Below are 13998 nucleotides of genomic sequence, written 5' to 3'. Positions count from 1 at the left end.
CATCATGGTAATGCTATATCCATCTTGCGCATTTAGACCTCAAAAGACACACAGTGACATCTGCTGCAGTAATTTGGATAACGTGGAATAAAAATCAGGGATTAACACTATGAAAATGGTATGTGTAATATGCCCCAACAGTTATCAGGGCACTTCAATCCCGTAATAAAAGCAGTAGTGTGGATCTAGCCCTGCTCTCTGAAGCCCACCCAGCCCCTCAGCGAAGGCAAGGGGAGAAGCCAACTCCACCAGGAAATGCCTATGTGAATGCAATCTGTATGGAGCTTTGGTGCCACCCACCTTTGGCTTCAGCCTCACTTACCACTGGGGTTTGGCCCATGAGGTAAAAAAGGGGTCCCTGTCTCTGATATAGGGGGATGTATCGTTATAGGAAAGAGAGCACACATGAATGTGATTTGAATGTGTCTCCAACTAACTTAAAATTGGCAATGAAGCTCCAAACTCCAACAACATTCTTTCATCCCAGAGTCTGAAAACACACTTCCAATGAACTCTTGAGGTCCCTGGTATGTTATAGTGCTGGGATCCATTTTTTGCCACTCTTATTTTGTAAGCAGATTTGTATACAAGTTGCCAAATACACTGTACCCTTCAGGTCAATAAATGGTATTTAAAGTGTAGAGCCTATGTAGGAACTCCATGTCAGGAAGCAGTTAATGAACAACATCCAAGCGCCTTTCTTGGTTGTCCTTTCCCTGCTAGAGAGATAAGCTGCCCTTTCCTGCAACCTTTATGATCGGTTTGCCCCACACCAGAAAGTGCAACAGAAACAATTCTCTTTATAGTATAGGCTTTCTATCACACATTATGGATGCCATGTTTCCACTATGATTACTCACCTGGCTATCCAGGCCAAGCAACAGAAGCATAATAAAAAAAAGAATAGCCCAAAAAGTTGGGAGTGGCATCATGGACACAGCTTTCGGATAGGCAATAAAGGCCAGGCCTGGACCTAGAGGAATAAAGGAAGAGAGAAAGGAAGGGGGAAGAGGGAGAAGAGGTAGTAAATAAGCAGCTCATTCTTTAATGCAACCCCCACCACCACCACTCCCCAGTACGGATGCCTGGTTCCATTCAGATAAACCCAAACCCAATTGAAGGTTCCACAATGGAATTCACTCGGATCCTTTATCTGACAAAGAAGCATGCATGGCTACAACAGCAACTCCAATCATAACATCCAAACACCTTTGCTTATCCATTGTCAGTCGCACCATCTGTCTCAAGCATGCCAACAACAGACCCAACTCTACACCTATCATTCACAAAGAGATTTAAGAGGGAAGAGGGGCTATTGGGCTTCTAGAGTTATGAAATGGAATTATAATGTGACCAGTTCCTGTGGTCTTTAAGGACTGAGAGAGGAAAAAGCTGTGCTCCAAATTTTCTCTTGGATTTTAAAATTCTTAGCCCATCCCTGGGCAAACAAAACCTACACACTACCTTCTAGGGCATCTTTCCCCCAAACCGGCACCCTCCAGATATTTTGGACTTCAACTCCCATTAGCCCCATCCAGCATGGCCTGAGAGCCCCTGCCAGCATGACCCCCCAGGAATCCTGGGAGTTGTAGTCCAAAACAACTGGAGTGCTTCAGGTTGAGAAAAGCTATTCTGGAGGTTGGGCTTCTGTTCAGCAAGCCAGATGCTGAGCTGATGTAAGCACCCATAGTTCTAGCAAGGGCAACAAAGTAGTATCTGCATACAGTAACAAAGGAAGTGGCCTAACAGTTTCCATTGGAGTAACTGAGGATTCTGAATAATCAGTCACCAGCCCTATCCTCTGATAGGCCTGGCACCCACATTATGCTAACAGCATACTGCAGTGTGGCTATATATATATATATATATAAAAATGCAGCTAGCATAGTCACTAGGCAGCCTTCGCTTATGATACAAAGCAACAGCTTTAATTCTGAAAATATCTTGACCAAAACGAGACTAATGTCCCTCAACTAGTCAGTGGTTGATTATCCCAACTCTTTCTCTACAGATGAGCCACTAGAAGCCAAAACCAAGCTCACTTCTATGGCACATAACATATGTGCTCAGTAATAAGATCATTCTAATTAAATATCGGTGCCTTGTATTCAAGTGCAATGAAGAGTTGTAAAGTTATTAGGCAGCGGAAATATGCTATTATTTATTTTTAAATGTTTTGGTAGTTTTGAACATAATGGGGAAATGTTGCATCGACACTTCTCATGCGAGCTTTTTGTTTAACAAAAGTACATTAGAGTGCTGGAATGTTCCAGAGTCACTTTGGCGTTTTGTTTTCTTCTTCTTCTACCTGTTATGGTGTACAGCAACAGAATTCTTTCCAAGAATTAGCACTTGGTCACTTATCACTGGAAATTATTTTGCTACCTTCCATGTTCCATTACATTTAACAAAATGGGGAGGCAGAAAGGGGCAACAAAAATAAAAAGAAGCTAACACCCCAACCCTAAATGTATGGGCTTCAGCCCAGAGAAAGGTAGTTGTACACATCCTGTTGAAATTAATGGGACTTATGCTACTTGTGATTAACCTGTCCCATTGATCTCAAAGGAAATTAAGTACAACAAACTTTCTCTGGATTGAAGCCAGCTAATACAGTGCATATTTAAGATGATGCTCATTATGAGCATCCCTGGCTGGATGAGGAACCACATGTGCAAATGAATGTTATGCACATAATTTCCTTCTCTGATCCAACAACTGGGGCTGAATGCAGAGAGACCTTTTTAAAAAGCAAACATCCAATCAGTTTTTCAGGAGTGAAAGGAGAGAACTGACTCCAGCCCACAAAATCCCCCTTTCCTGCCAAACAATTTACTGTCAATATTTTACCTTTTCAAAAAGATTCTACTGACATCGCCAGCTGATTTGTGCATACAGTGTTGGATCAGAGTCTTAAAGTAGTGGTATCCTGGGTTCATTTCTCATATGACCCAATTTCTACCAAGCTCTTTCACAAGGCCCATGGAACTCCATCTGATCAACTATTTTATTATTTATTTCTTTATTCATTCATAAAGTTACTTAGGGTTAAAATCCTGTCCACATATACTAGGAAGTAAGCCCTACTGAACTAGGTGGGACTGACCCCTGAGTTAATGGATTTAGGGTGAAGCTTTGTTACGTTTTCATAAAAATTGCCCTCCATGGAATAGATGAATAAGGCATGCAAAATTTAGATCCAATGCCTACGATTCCATACCAGATACACAGCAGAATCCTATGCATGCTTATTCAGGCAGAAGTAAGCATTACTGGTTTGGATCCAAATTTAGTTAGGCTTAGAGTAGACCTATTATAATCAATGGGACTTGAATTACTAACCTAAGTCCCATTAATTTCAATGGGTCTGCTCTAAGCATAGCTAAGTCTGGATCCAATACTGTGCTCAGTACTGCTTATTCCAAAGTAAGTGTGCATAGGACTGCAGCCTTAACAATGTTCAAGCTGACTGAAATCAATAGAGTTAAGCAAGCCTAACTGTTTTGGATTGTGGCCAAAATAATAAGATATACAAGCTTATGTGCAAGAAGGTTAAGATATCTGCATTGCCATTGCCAGCTCCCCATTTTTCTTCCTCTGCCTTGAAGAACATTGTATTTTAAAAAACCGAGGGAAAATACAAATTTCACTACTATTAAAATGACATCATAGGAAGAAAAACCAATCCATTTGACAATATGGCATCGAAATCACAGCGCTTGCTTCCCTCCACCCTTTCCACCCACCTGCCCTGTACCCGCTTGGGTAGCCTTTGTCTTCAGCCTTAGGTGTACATTGTTAGAGTAGTCACAGCCTTTTAATGGTTTCACTCTCAATGCCAATTTACAAGTCTGGCTTTCTCAAGCTGTTTTAGACTCCCCCCAAGTGTGCGCTCACAGGGAAAATAAGATGAATAACTTGGGCAATAATGGTTATGGCCAGCAGAAACCTCTGAGATTCCACAGGACACTTTTTAACCAGCTGCCACCATCACTTGGGAGATACTGCTGCCAAACAGTCTTAGCGCTACAGATTTCAGTCCGTTCATCTAGACTGCAATAAACTGAGCATCTGGCTTAGCATGCCTGAGCTTCAAAGGCCATTCGCAACTTGAAATTGCATCACTTGCTCAGGTGCTACAAGGACACTCCAAAAGAATTTGCATGCTTTGTTCAAAAGTAACAGAGTTGGGTATATATATTATTCTTTCGGTATAAATGACGTTCTTTTACAAGCACAAGACAATCCACATGGAAATGCACACAGCGCACAACTCTGGAAATGTGGGATTGGGGCCACTAATCTGAGGAAGCCTTCACAAACTGGGAGGGTTGAGAGGCTGTGCTGGGAGGCTCAAGCTCTCTCTTCCACCCTCCCCCTGTTCCTAAGCATCCTTGTTACAGATCGCATCATTTTCATCTAGGCTCTACCCTAAAATATACATGTTGCAATAAATAAATTTAAAAAAAACAGACGTGGTGGCACTACAAAGTTTCCAGACAACATTACTCTTAGCCATTTGATTGAAAGAAAGGGAGAGTAACCACAGGGGTGGGTGGAAGGGGTATTTCTATCTTTGCAAATTGTTTACATTTCATGTATTTTTATCTCAGTTCTGAGCGTTTCTTTTAAACTCAAGTCCATTTTATATTTCAGCACATTTTGAAAATATGTATTTCAAACTGTCACGCTCATAGAAATGAATTAAACTTCGTTTCCTGAAATATTTTTAATTTTCAAAATCTCTCTTCTCGTTTGGTTGATTTAGTTTGTAGTACTTTGCTCACACACTAGGTGGCAGTGCCCACCATCACTGCCACCGACACCATCGTACCTGACTCTGCCACATCAGCAATGTCCACCCCTTGCTCTTGTGCCATGAAGCCCAGGACGGAAAAAATTGCGAAGCCAGACACAAAACTGGTACCACTGTTCAGGCATCCCAGCAGCAAACAGTCCCTAAGTCACACATATGTCATGGAGGAAGTTAATTAAAGAAAAAAATTGAACCCATGGTTCCCTTACACATCAATTAGCTAACACACTAAAACCCCTTTGGTAGGAAACTTGCCTATAGCAGTTGTATTTGTATTTATTGTAGCTCCCCAAGGAGGTCATTGCACCTAAGCAGATTGCATAGGAGAAGAAGATCTGTGTCCCAGCGTCTATCCAGACCTAAAGAAAACATGAAAGAAAGCCCGTCAGATGGTGGCATCTTGCACCAGCTCTGGCTATGATCTACTGCTAATCCAGACTATGCAACCCATAAGCATTTCTCCCCCAATGTAACAACAAAAGAAAAGCATCTCTTCAAAATAACCTGTTCACTGACTAATAACATCACTTTGCTGCATTCACCTCTACCATTCAATATAAATAATCACAACATTTTGACATAAAAACGCATTAAAAACATTGATTTTAAAAAGAACGTTACATTACATATATAAAGTCCCAGTTTTCTGCATCACCAGTTTGTAGACACCAGCAGACTAACATACATGCAAGATACAGTTTAACATCGGTTTAGCCATTTCAGGGATCTCAGCCTTCTAAAAGTGGTGGATAACGTTATGACCCCCTCCATCTCTCGGTCGGCTTTCTTGCCCCTGGCCATCCATGTACAGGCAACACATGCTCTAGTCTAGTTTATAGTCTAAAGCACGGGAAAGGGGAGAAGAAGCTTTTTCTGGAATCCTCTTGTGCCTCTCACATAACATCAATGTTGCTTTGAAAGCGTTGCTGATGGATTGTACCTAGTGGCATTTTCATTTGCCTTGTAACATGTTGGGTCTGCATTTTACTGCTTATATCACAATCACTTTGTATTCTTGTATCTTACTGCTTTTTAATGCTTTTTTATTGTTTTACAGTTTTATTGTTTTAAATTGTGTTGCTGCTTGATAACTTTTTAGCAAATAAGGCAGCATCTGAATGTTAATAATAAATAAAATCAATTATACTGCTTTTATCACAATCATCGTATTATTTGCGTTTTCTTCTTCTCTTTTTATTGACTGCTTTACAACAGAGCTTGCAGCTGATCAGATCATAAACGGTCATATCAATTGTAAGGGAGTTGAATTATGGTCTTATTACATATTACAGGAGTGGATAGGTGGGTAAAACTTCCTAAGGGTGCTGCCTTCCAAGCATTCATGTAAAAGCAGGTTTCTACAAAGAGCATGAAAGATTTTCACCGTTTCCCATTTTATTTTATTAAGTTTTGGTCCTTTGCTGCCCTCCCCAAGGGCGTCCATATAACATGGGCAGTTGCAAATACTCACAAGTGCTTCTTACCGTTCTGTTTGCTGTTCCGTAACTTTGTTGCCTTTAAGAACTAAAGACTGAAGCAAAAATTATCTCCCTTATCTTGTCCACAGCCTAATATCAACAAAAAAAGCTGAGATTCTATATTTGGACAGAGTCTACAAGCCTCAGAATCCTTCTGATATAAAAAGATACACACACACAGAAAATGCATTAACACATTAACAGTAATAACCTTTTTTATGTAAGATACGATGGGGAAAATAGAACCGTGGAAGTCACCTTCAGTTAGGTTTCCACTACTTAAGATTATGAAAAAGTCTACCATGCAATTGCCCCACTGTCCTCCTCAAGTTTTGTTCTAGAAAGCAGGAAGAAAAATATCACAGCTTCCAATTCTTAACAACCCACCTGTGGATCCGACAGGCGAGAGATGTCAGGGTAAAGATAAAACTTGATGCCCTCTGCAGCTCCAGGTAAAGTGACACCACGGATTAACAGTACAAAAAGCATGACGAATGGGAACGTTGCTGTTATATACACAACCTGGTAATAGGAAGGGAAAATGTCAATGAAAAGTCAGAACTTGAAATCGTTTAAACCTGGAGTTTGAGATTACATCCCTCTTTAATTCTCGTATTCCTGCTTACTCTTTGCGTTCAGTAGTCAACTGTTCCCTAAACTGCTTTGGCCCCATTCAGAAGACACGTTAAACCATGGCTTTAACCATGGTGGTTAAGCTAGAAAGCCAGGCCGCGTTCAGAAGATACCTTAAAAAAGCCTTATTCACTGTGGTTAAAGCCATGGTTTAAAAGATGTCTTCTGAATGGGCCCATGGGCCCATTAACATTATCTATCACGCTAGAGAAAGTAGATTGTCTGCTAAACACAAAGGCTAAAGGTCTTTTCTGCTGACTTGAGTTCTGGGCATTTTTCTCTTTGGGGTTTCCACACACCAGCCTATGTGTTCCCTTGCCATTCTTTTGGGTTGCTGCCAATCACAGGTCATCCTTGCTTGCATACCTCCCCAGTAATTATATTTGCAGCTACTTGGGAATTAATATGAAGTAAATGACACATAAGTTGTATCCGGTGGTGGTGGCATTTGTATTTCCACTTGTACGAAGCAGAACATTGGATTTCCACCAGCCCTTTCCCCTCACTTACTGCAGAGCCCCAAAGTCCCCAGAAAAGCTGCTCTTGAAAGTGTGTGTGTAGGAGGGGGGAGGTAGTAAAACATTTTCTCCAGCACAGAAAAAGGAAGACGTTGGCCATGATCCATTGAGAATGTCATAATACACATTCAAGTAAACAAGGCTCAAGAAGAAGTCCAAATTTCAATCCATTTGCACAAAGAGATAATTCCACCAGGATTGTACCCATTGCCTTTTCCTGGCTGAATGTTCCCAAAAGCTGAGCATCTGCCTCCTGGGCATCTGCATTAGACATACACAGCCAGTCAAATTCTAATTTGACTTTTCTTTATATATTTCCTCTCTTCTCCAAATAGGGTCAGGATATTTCCTACTGGTAGTTACAGCTCTGCTACTTTGTTTAATGTAGTTTTGTTTTCATGAAATTGGTTTAGCCAAATAAAAGCTCCTGAGATACTTCTTCTTGCCTTTTAAGTGAACCTCAGGAGAGTAGCAGGCAGATATCAAAGCCCGCTGCACCATAACAACTCTTGCAGCCAGTCTGATCTCTAAATACAACAGATGTAGCTGCACCAACCTTTTCATGTAATTTCCCCTCTTTCTTTGGAAAATCCCATGGGCATTCTCATTTAAAGAAAAATAATGCTGTAGATAGCATAGAAATTCCCCCTTTTTTTCCTCCAGATCTTCCATCCTTTTTAATTTAGTCCCTGTCTTGGGCCATAGCTAGATGGGACGAAATCCCAGGTGATCCCCGGGATTGTCCCTGTGCGTCCACATGATGCACAGGGGATCCCAGGATCAGGGAGGGATGATTGCTCCCTTGCCCCAGGATAGAGCCCTCCACTTTAGCACCATGTGGCCAGGCACCGCGGTTTGACCTGGCTCCTAGCGATTCCTCGCAAGGAGACGGGAGCCGCGCACAGGGGTAGGGTGGGGGGAGCAGGGAAAATAATTTAAATTAAAAAAAAAAGTTATCTTTTGCGCACAAGCATTCATACACAGTTGGCGCTGCCTCTTCTTCTGAGGTTGTTGCGTGCAATCAGAGGAGGGATCTCGCGCTAAACACATCGCGAGATCTTCCCTCCTCTGTCACGTGCTAACAGGTAGGTCTAGCAAAGGCCCAGGTGGCTATTAAGCTGTAATAACTATCCTTCTTGACATCTAAGGTGAGCACTGAATAATTCTATCCATAATTGCTAGCAAATTCCACTTCAAACTAATCAGATTTTTGACCCCTTGATTATTGTTTCAATCCAACATATTATGCCAAAGGGAATTAAATGGAAAATATATATTTTCAGCCAATATTCCAACTGAGAAATAGAAGCTGCTTCTTTGAGTTAAAAAAAAAGAGTTGTCCAGAAAGTAAGGCAACACCATCCTTGTATCTGAGTAGTTGTTGTTTTAATCTATGGTGAAATTTGATTCAGGCAAGAAAGTATCAAAACAACCTTGTACATTTAAAATTCTTGAGCAATGGCATTGGAATTCTTATACTTTGTTCTTTTGCATGTGTTTAAAATGAAGGGAGTTCTGGCTGTCAGTTAATAATAACTGGTAATTATTACTAGTTAGGAAAGCTTGAACTTGCAGTAGTTGACCCTATTGATAAAAATCGGGACAAGCAAAAACGGCTGTTCAAGCAATGAAAAATAAAAGTAAAAACCAGAAGGACATGAACGTTCTGAGCCACAAACATTAGACAACTGTGACCTCAGAGAGCTTCGGCTATTGGGCGGTATAGAAATGCAATAAATAAACAACTAAGTACAGAAGCCAGATTTTATACAGTTCTTGAACTTGCTCTGAGTTTTAACCCAAGTTCTCAGTGGGTCTAGCTGAAGAACTCATAGAGGAAACCAAGTAATTAAATGATTACCAATCCTTGGATAAACAAGGAATAGGCTGAAAGGTTTAAAATAACAATAGGGACATGACCCTTACTAAGAAGATCATTCAGTAATTTTAGGCTAGGAGTTAGTGTGGGTGAAAAAATGCTGCTTAAAATAAAGTTTCTGAACTTCTTGTTTACACACCTAGAGTGCAATCCCATGCATGTTGCCAGATGATAAATCCCATTAAGGTAATTCATAAACAGATTCTGATATTTGATGAACTGTTTAATTATTATTTTTACCCAATGAATCTAGCCTTAAATTCTAGACAGAGATTACATTTTAAGACAACCATTATTACAAAACAAAGAGGAAGCAAACACTTACTTTCCCGGTGGACTTCACACCTTTCCAAATGCAAAAGAAACATATCACCCAGACCAGAAGGAGACAAAGAGCCAGGTCCCACTTAACAACCCCAGGCTCATCAATTCCTGGAGATAAGCTCAGTACGTTGTGCCTAAAAATGGCCAAAAAAAAAAAAAATTAAAAAAAAGCAAGACAAAGATACAATAAGACAACTTAATCAATTACTTCTGAAAGCAGAATGATAGTATTTACAACATTGCCTAAGAGGAACCACCTGTTTATTTCCTGCTAAAGTTTATGGTGTCCTATCCAAATCAGGTAAGTGGGTTAAATGATATCAACATGATTCACTATATACATCTGCATTTAAAAATAATAATAATGACAAGACTGTTTTTTTAAAAAAAAATTACATGGGAAGGAACCATTAGCACAAGCCAGCTGGTTAAAACTCTTCTCTTCACTCTGGGTACTTGAATGAATGAATACCTTTATTGAATAAGTCTACTGACCATTTCAAAAAAATCACATATTATTAAAAACAAACAAATACTTAAAATTTATGATTTAAAATTCTAAAACAATATACAGTTCATAATTAATACATTATATATGACTAACAGTTAATAAAACCCCACATATATTGCAACATTTGATAAAAACTTATTAATTAATCCATTTTTTCTAATGGATTTCTACTTGAATTTCTCTCATTCCTCTACCTTTTCCCTCTCCTTCCCTCATGTGTCTCTTAAGCCTAGTTCTCAGGGCCAGACAACAAAAGATGGGTAATTCCATTATTTTTGTCCTGTTGTTGCTGTTATCATTATTAATTATGAAACCCAATCCGAGGAGGCTGAAATCAAGAGTGGAGGAGCTATTTACTCCCTTCACGTTGCTTTTCCCTTAACGGGAGGAAAACATAATATGTTCCAAGGGAGCGGAAGGCATGACAAGGATGAATCCCCATCTATATCCCATCATGTAAGATGTTTTTAAAATGTTTTTAGATTGTTTTTAACAATGTATATTATGTTTTAATTGAATATTGTGTATTTTATCATTTATTGTTGTTCCCCGCCTTGATAAAAATGGAGAGGCAGGCAAGAAATATTGTTGTTGTTATTATTATTAATTATTATTATTATTTTGTGTCTACTGGTGTGGATAGATATAGGGCTTCCGGTAAAGATGGCGATGTGAGCAGCAGCCTTCCACCTCAGCTCGCTTGTTTGTCTTAATTCTTTTATTCTTGTTTTGGCATTGAGCTCCAAGGCTGTTTCCAGCCAAATAGTTTTATAATAGTTTTTAATCTTGTTTTGCGTGCCTTAAAGTTGTTTTAAATAGTGCTGGGTCAAACAATCGTTACCTAGGGCTCACTCCCAGTTTAAATCATCAAAGTTTCCTCCTGAAATCAAGAGTGGATGAGCAACCGGTGGGAGGAGCTATCTACTCCCTCCCCTCCTGCTAAGGGTCTGCTCAGAAACACCTGCACATTGCTTTTCCCTTCATGGGAAGAAAATATAATATGTTCCAATAGCCTAAGAACCATTATGGATGGGAAAGCAGCAAAGAAAGAGAAGAGCAGCCCCCACCCCTGCCTAGAACAGAGACATATTGGATACAACCATCTCCCCTCCTCTCCACGGGTTCTTCACTCCCTATTTCAGCTTCCAGCGACTGTTTTTTGTGTATATATATATATATAAACCCAACAACACAAAGCAACAAAGAAGACTCACAGAACTGTCTGTCATGTGTAAGTTTGGTCCACAGTGAAATGGTAAATCTAGATGTTTAGGCAGGGGAGATCCCACGACTGAACGCTCCTCTATACAAAAACGTTATCTGCAGATAGGAAGCTGGTATGTCAAGAGAGAAGGCTGAGCTAACACCTTTCTCCCAGACCTGCTGTTTTCTATAAGGAAGGAACTGTTTGGTATAGAGGAGGATTCAATCAAGTAAGCCTCCATGGACAACCTGTAGTGGTACAGAGCCAACAAATGTTTTTGCCACTTTATTTATTTTTATTGCATTTATATCCCACCTTCTTTCCTCCAAGGAACCCAAGGCGGCATACATAATCCTCCTCATCTCCATTTTATCCTTACAACAACCCTGTGAGGTAGGTTGGGCTGACAGCCTATGACTGCCCCAAAGTCACACAGTGGGTTTCCATGACCAAGTGGGGACTAGAACCTGGATCTCCTGACTCCCAGTCCAACACTTTAGCCACCTTAGTGAGAACTAGGCCTTAGATTGTAAGCCTAAAGCAGGGCCTATGCCTTTTTTTAAAAAAAATACAATAAATTACAATAAATGCTTTAGAAAACATCATCGTCATCATCCTACTAATACTTGTTGAAGCTAGGCTGCTTGGAAGTGAAGATCTGTAAGAAGGCAATGAGAGTTAACTGCTCATGTTGAGTTAATACATCCCAACTGATTTGAGTGGGTTAATACCAGCAGAGTTATGCAATGGACTTCTTCCTCAAGACTCAAGTCTCACTGCTTGCCACAGATTAAAATATGGCAGGGGCACATATCCAAACTGGCGTAAAATAGATAGGTTTGTTTTTATTTCAGAACAATGTGTATTACATACTAGAATGGCAATTCAGTCACGAGAGCCCCACTGAAGCCAATGGTACTAATCCAATACTACTCCAGAGTAAATAGGTTGTGCACTGCAGCTAATGTTAAAAAAACTGAGTTTTAAAAAAAGTATTACTGATAACACTAATTTGTGATATGCGTGAGAGATATGTATGCACACCTCTTCCATCTTTACGATATATTGCCTCAACTTGTAAACAAATTCTTTATTCTTTATTATTACTTTAGATAAATTCTGTTGATTAAAAGAACAAACCTGGCACAGACGGGAACTGGATACAGAATTGCTCCTATATCAGCAACATGTACAGTCTTCAGCTTTAGTAAGTAAACAAAACACCGACCTAGAGGACTTGCGCAACTTTTAAAGGTATGGCTATTTCAGCGAAGATTAAGAGCTGTTTAAAATAGCAAGCATGATAACAAACTAGCTTTGCTCAAGTTTCTCACTCAGGAGTAGGGAAAGAACAAACACATTTTGCTAATTTATGGCTGCCTTCAAGGACACATGAGCCTAAAGCAGAGTTTGTTTAGTTTTATTCTGCTTCCCTTAGATTTACATGTCCGAAGCATGTGATGAGCTTCCCTGGATGAACCGGGTCTGCTGATTCCTAAGCACTTATAAGCTTTTGGTTGGTGGCAGAGAACAATCAAAGCCCTTATTAACAGGCAATTGTCCCCTACGACTTACCCTTTCTGTTCTATGTTTGCAACCCTATACTATGAAATACAATCTTTACAGCTGAGAAATTGAAGCATGTGATGTAATCCCAAGAGGTAAGTCTCTGGAAATAAAGCCAGATTTGCTTATCCCCTATGACTGCTGCTCAAACAAGCATGAGATTTACACAGGCCATTAACTCAAATAACCTATAATGATGGCCTCCAAAGCATAATCAGTAACTTTGCTAAGAAGGAGGACGTCACTTAGCAAGTGAAGGTGAGCATTTCAGTAAAGCCCAATCATGTCTATGTTGTAGCCTCTTCAAGAGGAATTGTTGACAAAGCTGAATGGATACATCCCACTTAGGTTTCAAAACTCAAAGATCAACAAGGATTGCTTGACTCACAAAGTGGGACAGTTGTCTTCTAAAGGTACCAAATTCAAGTTCGTTTAACATATGATAAAGGGGCTTATATAAGGTGACATGTATTATCCCACACGTTAAATGAGTTATATAACTTATAAACAAGCTCGGAGCAATGTACATAACGTAACTACAGGGTTACTAAAAGTTTTCCATTAATCTAAGATGTTAAGTCATCCCAGTTTAATAAGTGAACGCTGCTTTTTTCACTGCTCCTGCATGTGCCAGATGTTTCAGATAAAATTTATTATGATGTGGTATAGCGAAAGCTCAGTATGATTTATGATTGCTAAATAGCTAGCTATTGCTAATGGCATATTTATAATACATATTCAAATAAATAGAAGAAATCCAAATTTAAATCCACTGGCACAAGGAATTATTCCAGCAGAATTGTACCCATTGCCTTTTCCTGGCTGAATGTTCCCAAAAGCTGAGCATGTACATGTCTCCTGGGCATCTTCATTAGTCATGCACAGCCAAATTCTGATTTGACCTTTCTTTATTTGTTTATTTATTTCCTCTCCTCTCCAAATAGGGTCAGATGTTTCTTCCTGGTAAATACATCTCTGCTGCTTTGTTTAATTTAGTTTTGTTTTTATTAAGAGTTCAGGAGAAAATACCGCAAGGCTAGGTCATGTTTCCCCTTAAAAAGCAACTCTG

General features: G+C 39.7%; 1 protein-coding gene across 3 annotated transcripts in view; it reads right to left on the bottom strand.

Moving 5' to 3' along the window:
* Positions 1–13998, bottom strand: part of SLC6A6 (solute carrier family 6 member 6) — a 64183-nt gene that overhangs the window by 14517 nt on the left and 35668 nt on the right. For all 3 annotated transcript variants that reach the window (XM_063121396.1, XM_063121398.1, XM_063121397.1), the window contains 5 exons: positions 9650–9782; positions 6682–6816; positions 5072–5175; positions 4835–4959; positions 861–973 (listed from right to left, as the gene is read on the bottom strand). In XM_063121396.1, the coding sequence (XP_062977466.1) occupies positions 861–973; positions 4835–4959; positions 5072–5175; positions 6682–6816; positions 9650–9782 (610 nt within the window). The remainder of the gene's footprint in view (positions 1–860; positions 974–4834; positions 4960–5071; positions 5176–6681; positions 6817–9649; positions 9783–13998) is intronic.

Source organism: Elgaria multicarinata, chromosome 3, assembly GCF_023053635.1.
Source record: "Elgaria multicarinata webbii isolate HBS135686 ecotype San Diego chromosome 3, rElgMul1.1.pri, whole genome shotgun sequence".
NCBI classification, from domain to species: Eukaryota; Metazoa; Chordata; class Lepidosauria; order Squamata; family Anguidae; genus Elgaria; species Elgaria multicarinata.
Note: the sequence above shows the minus strand (reverse complement) of the source record. Positions and strands in the feature narration are given on the sequence as shown.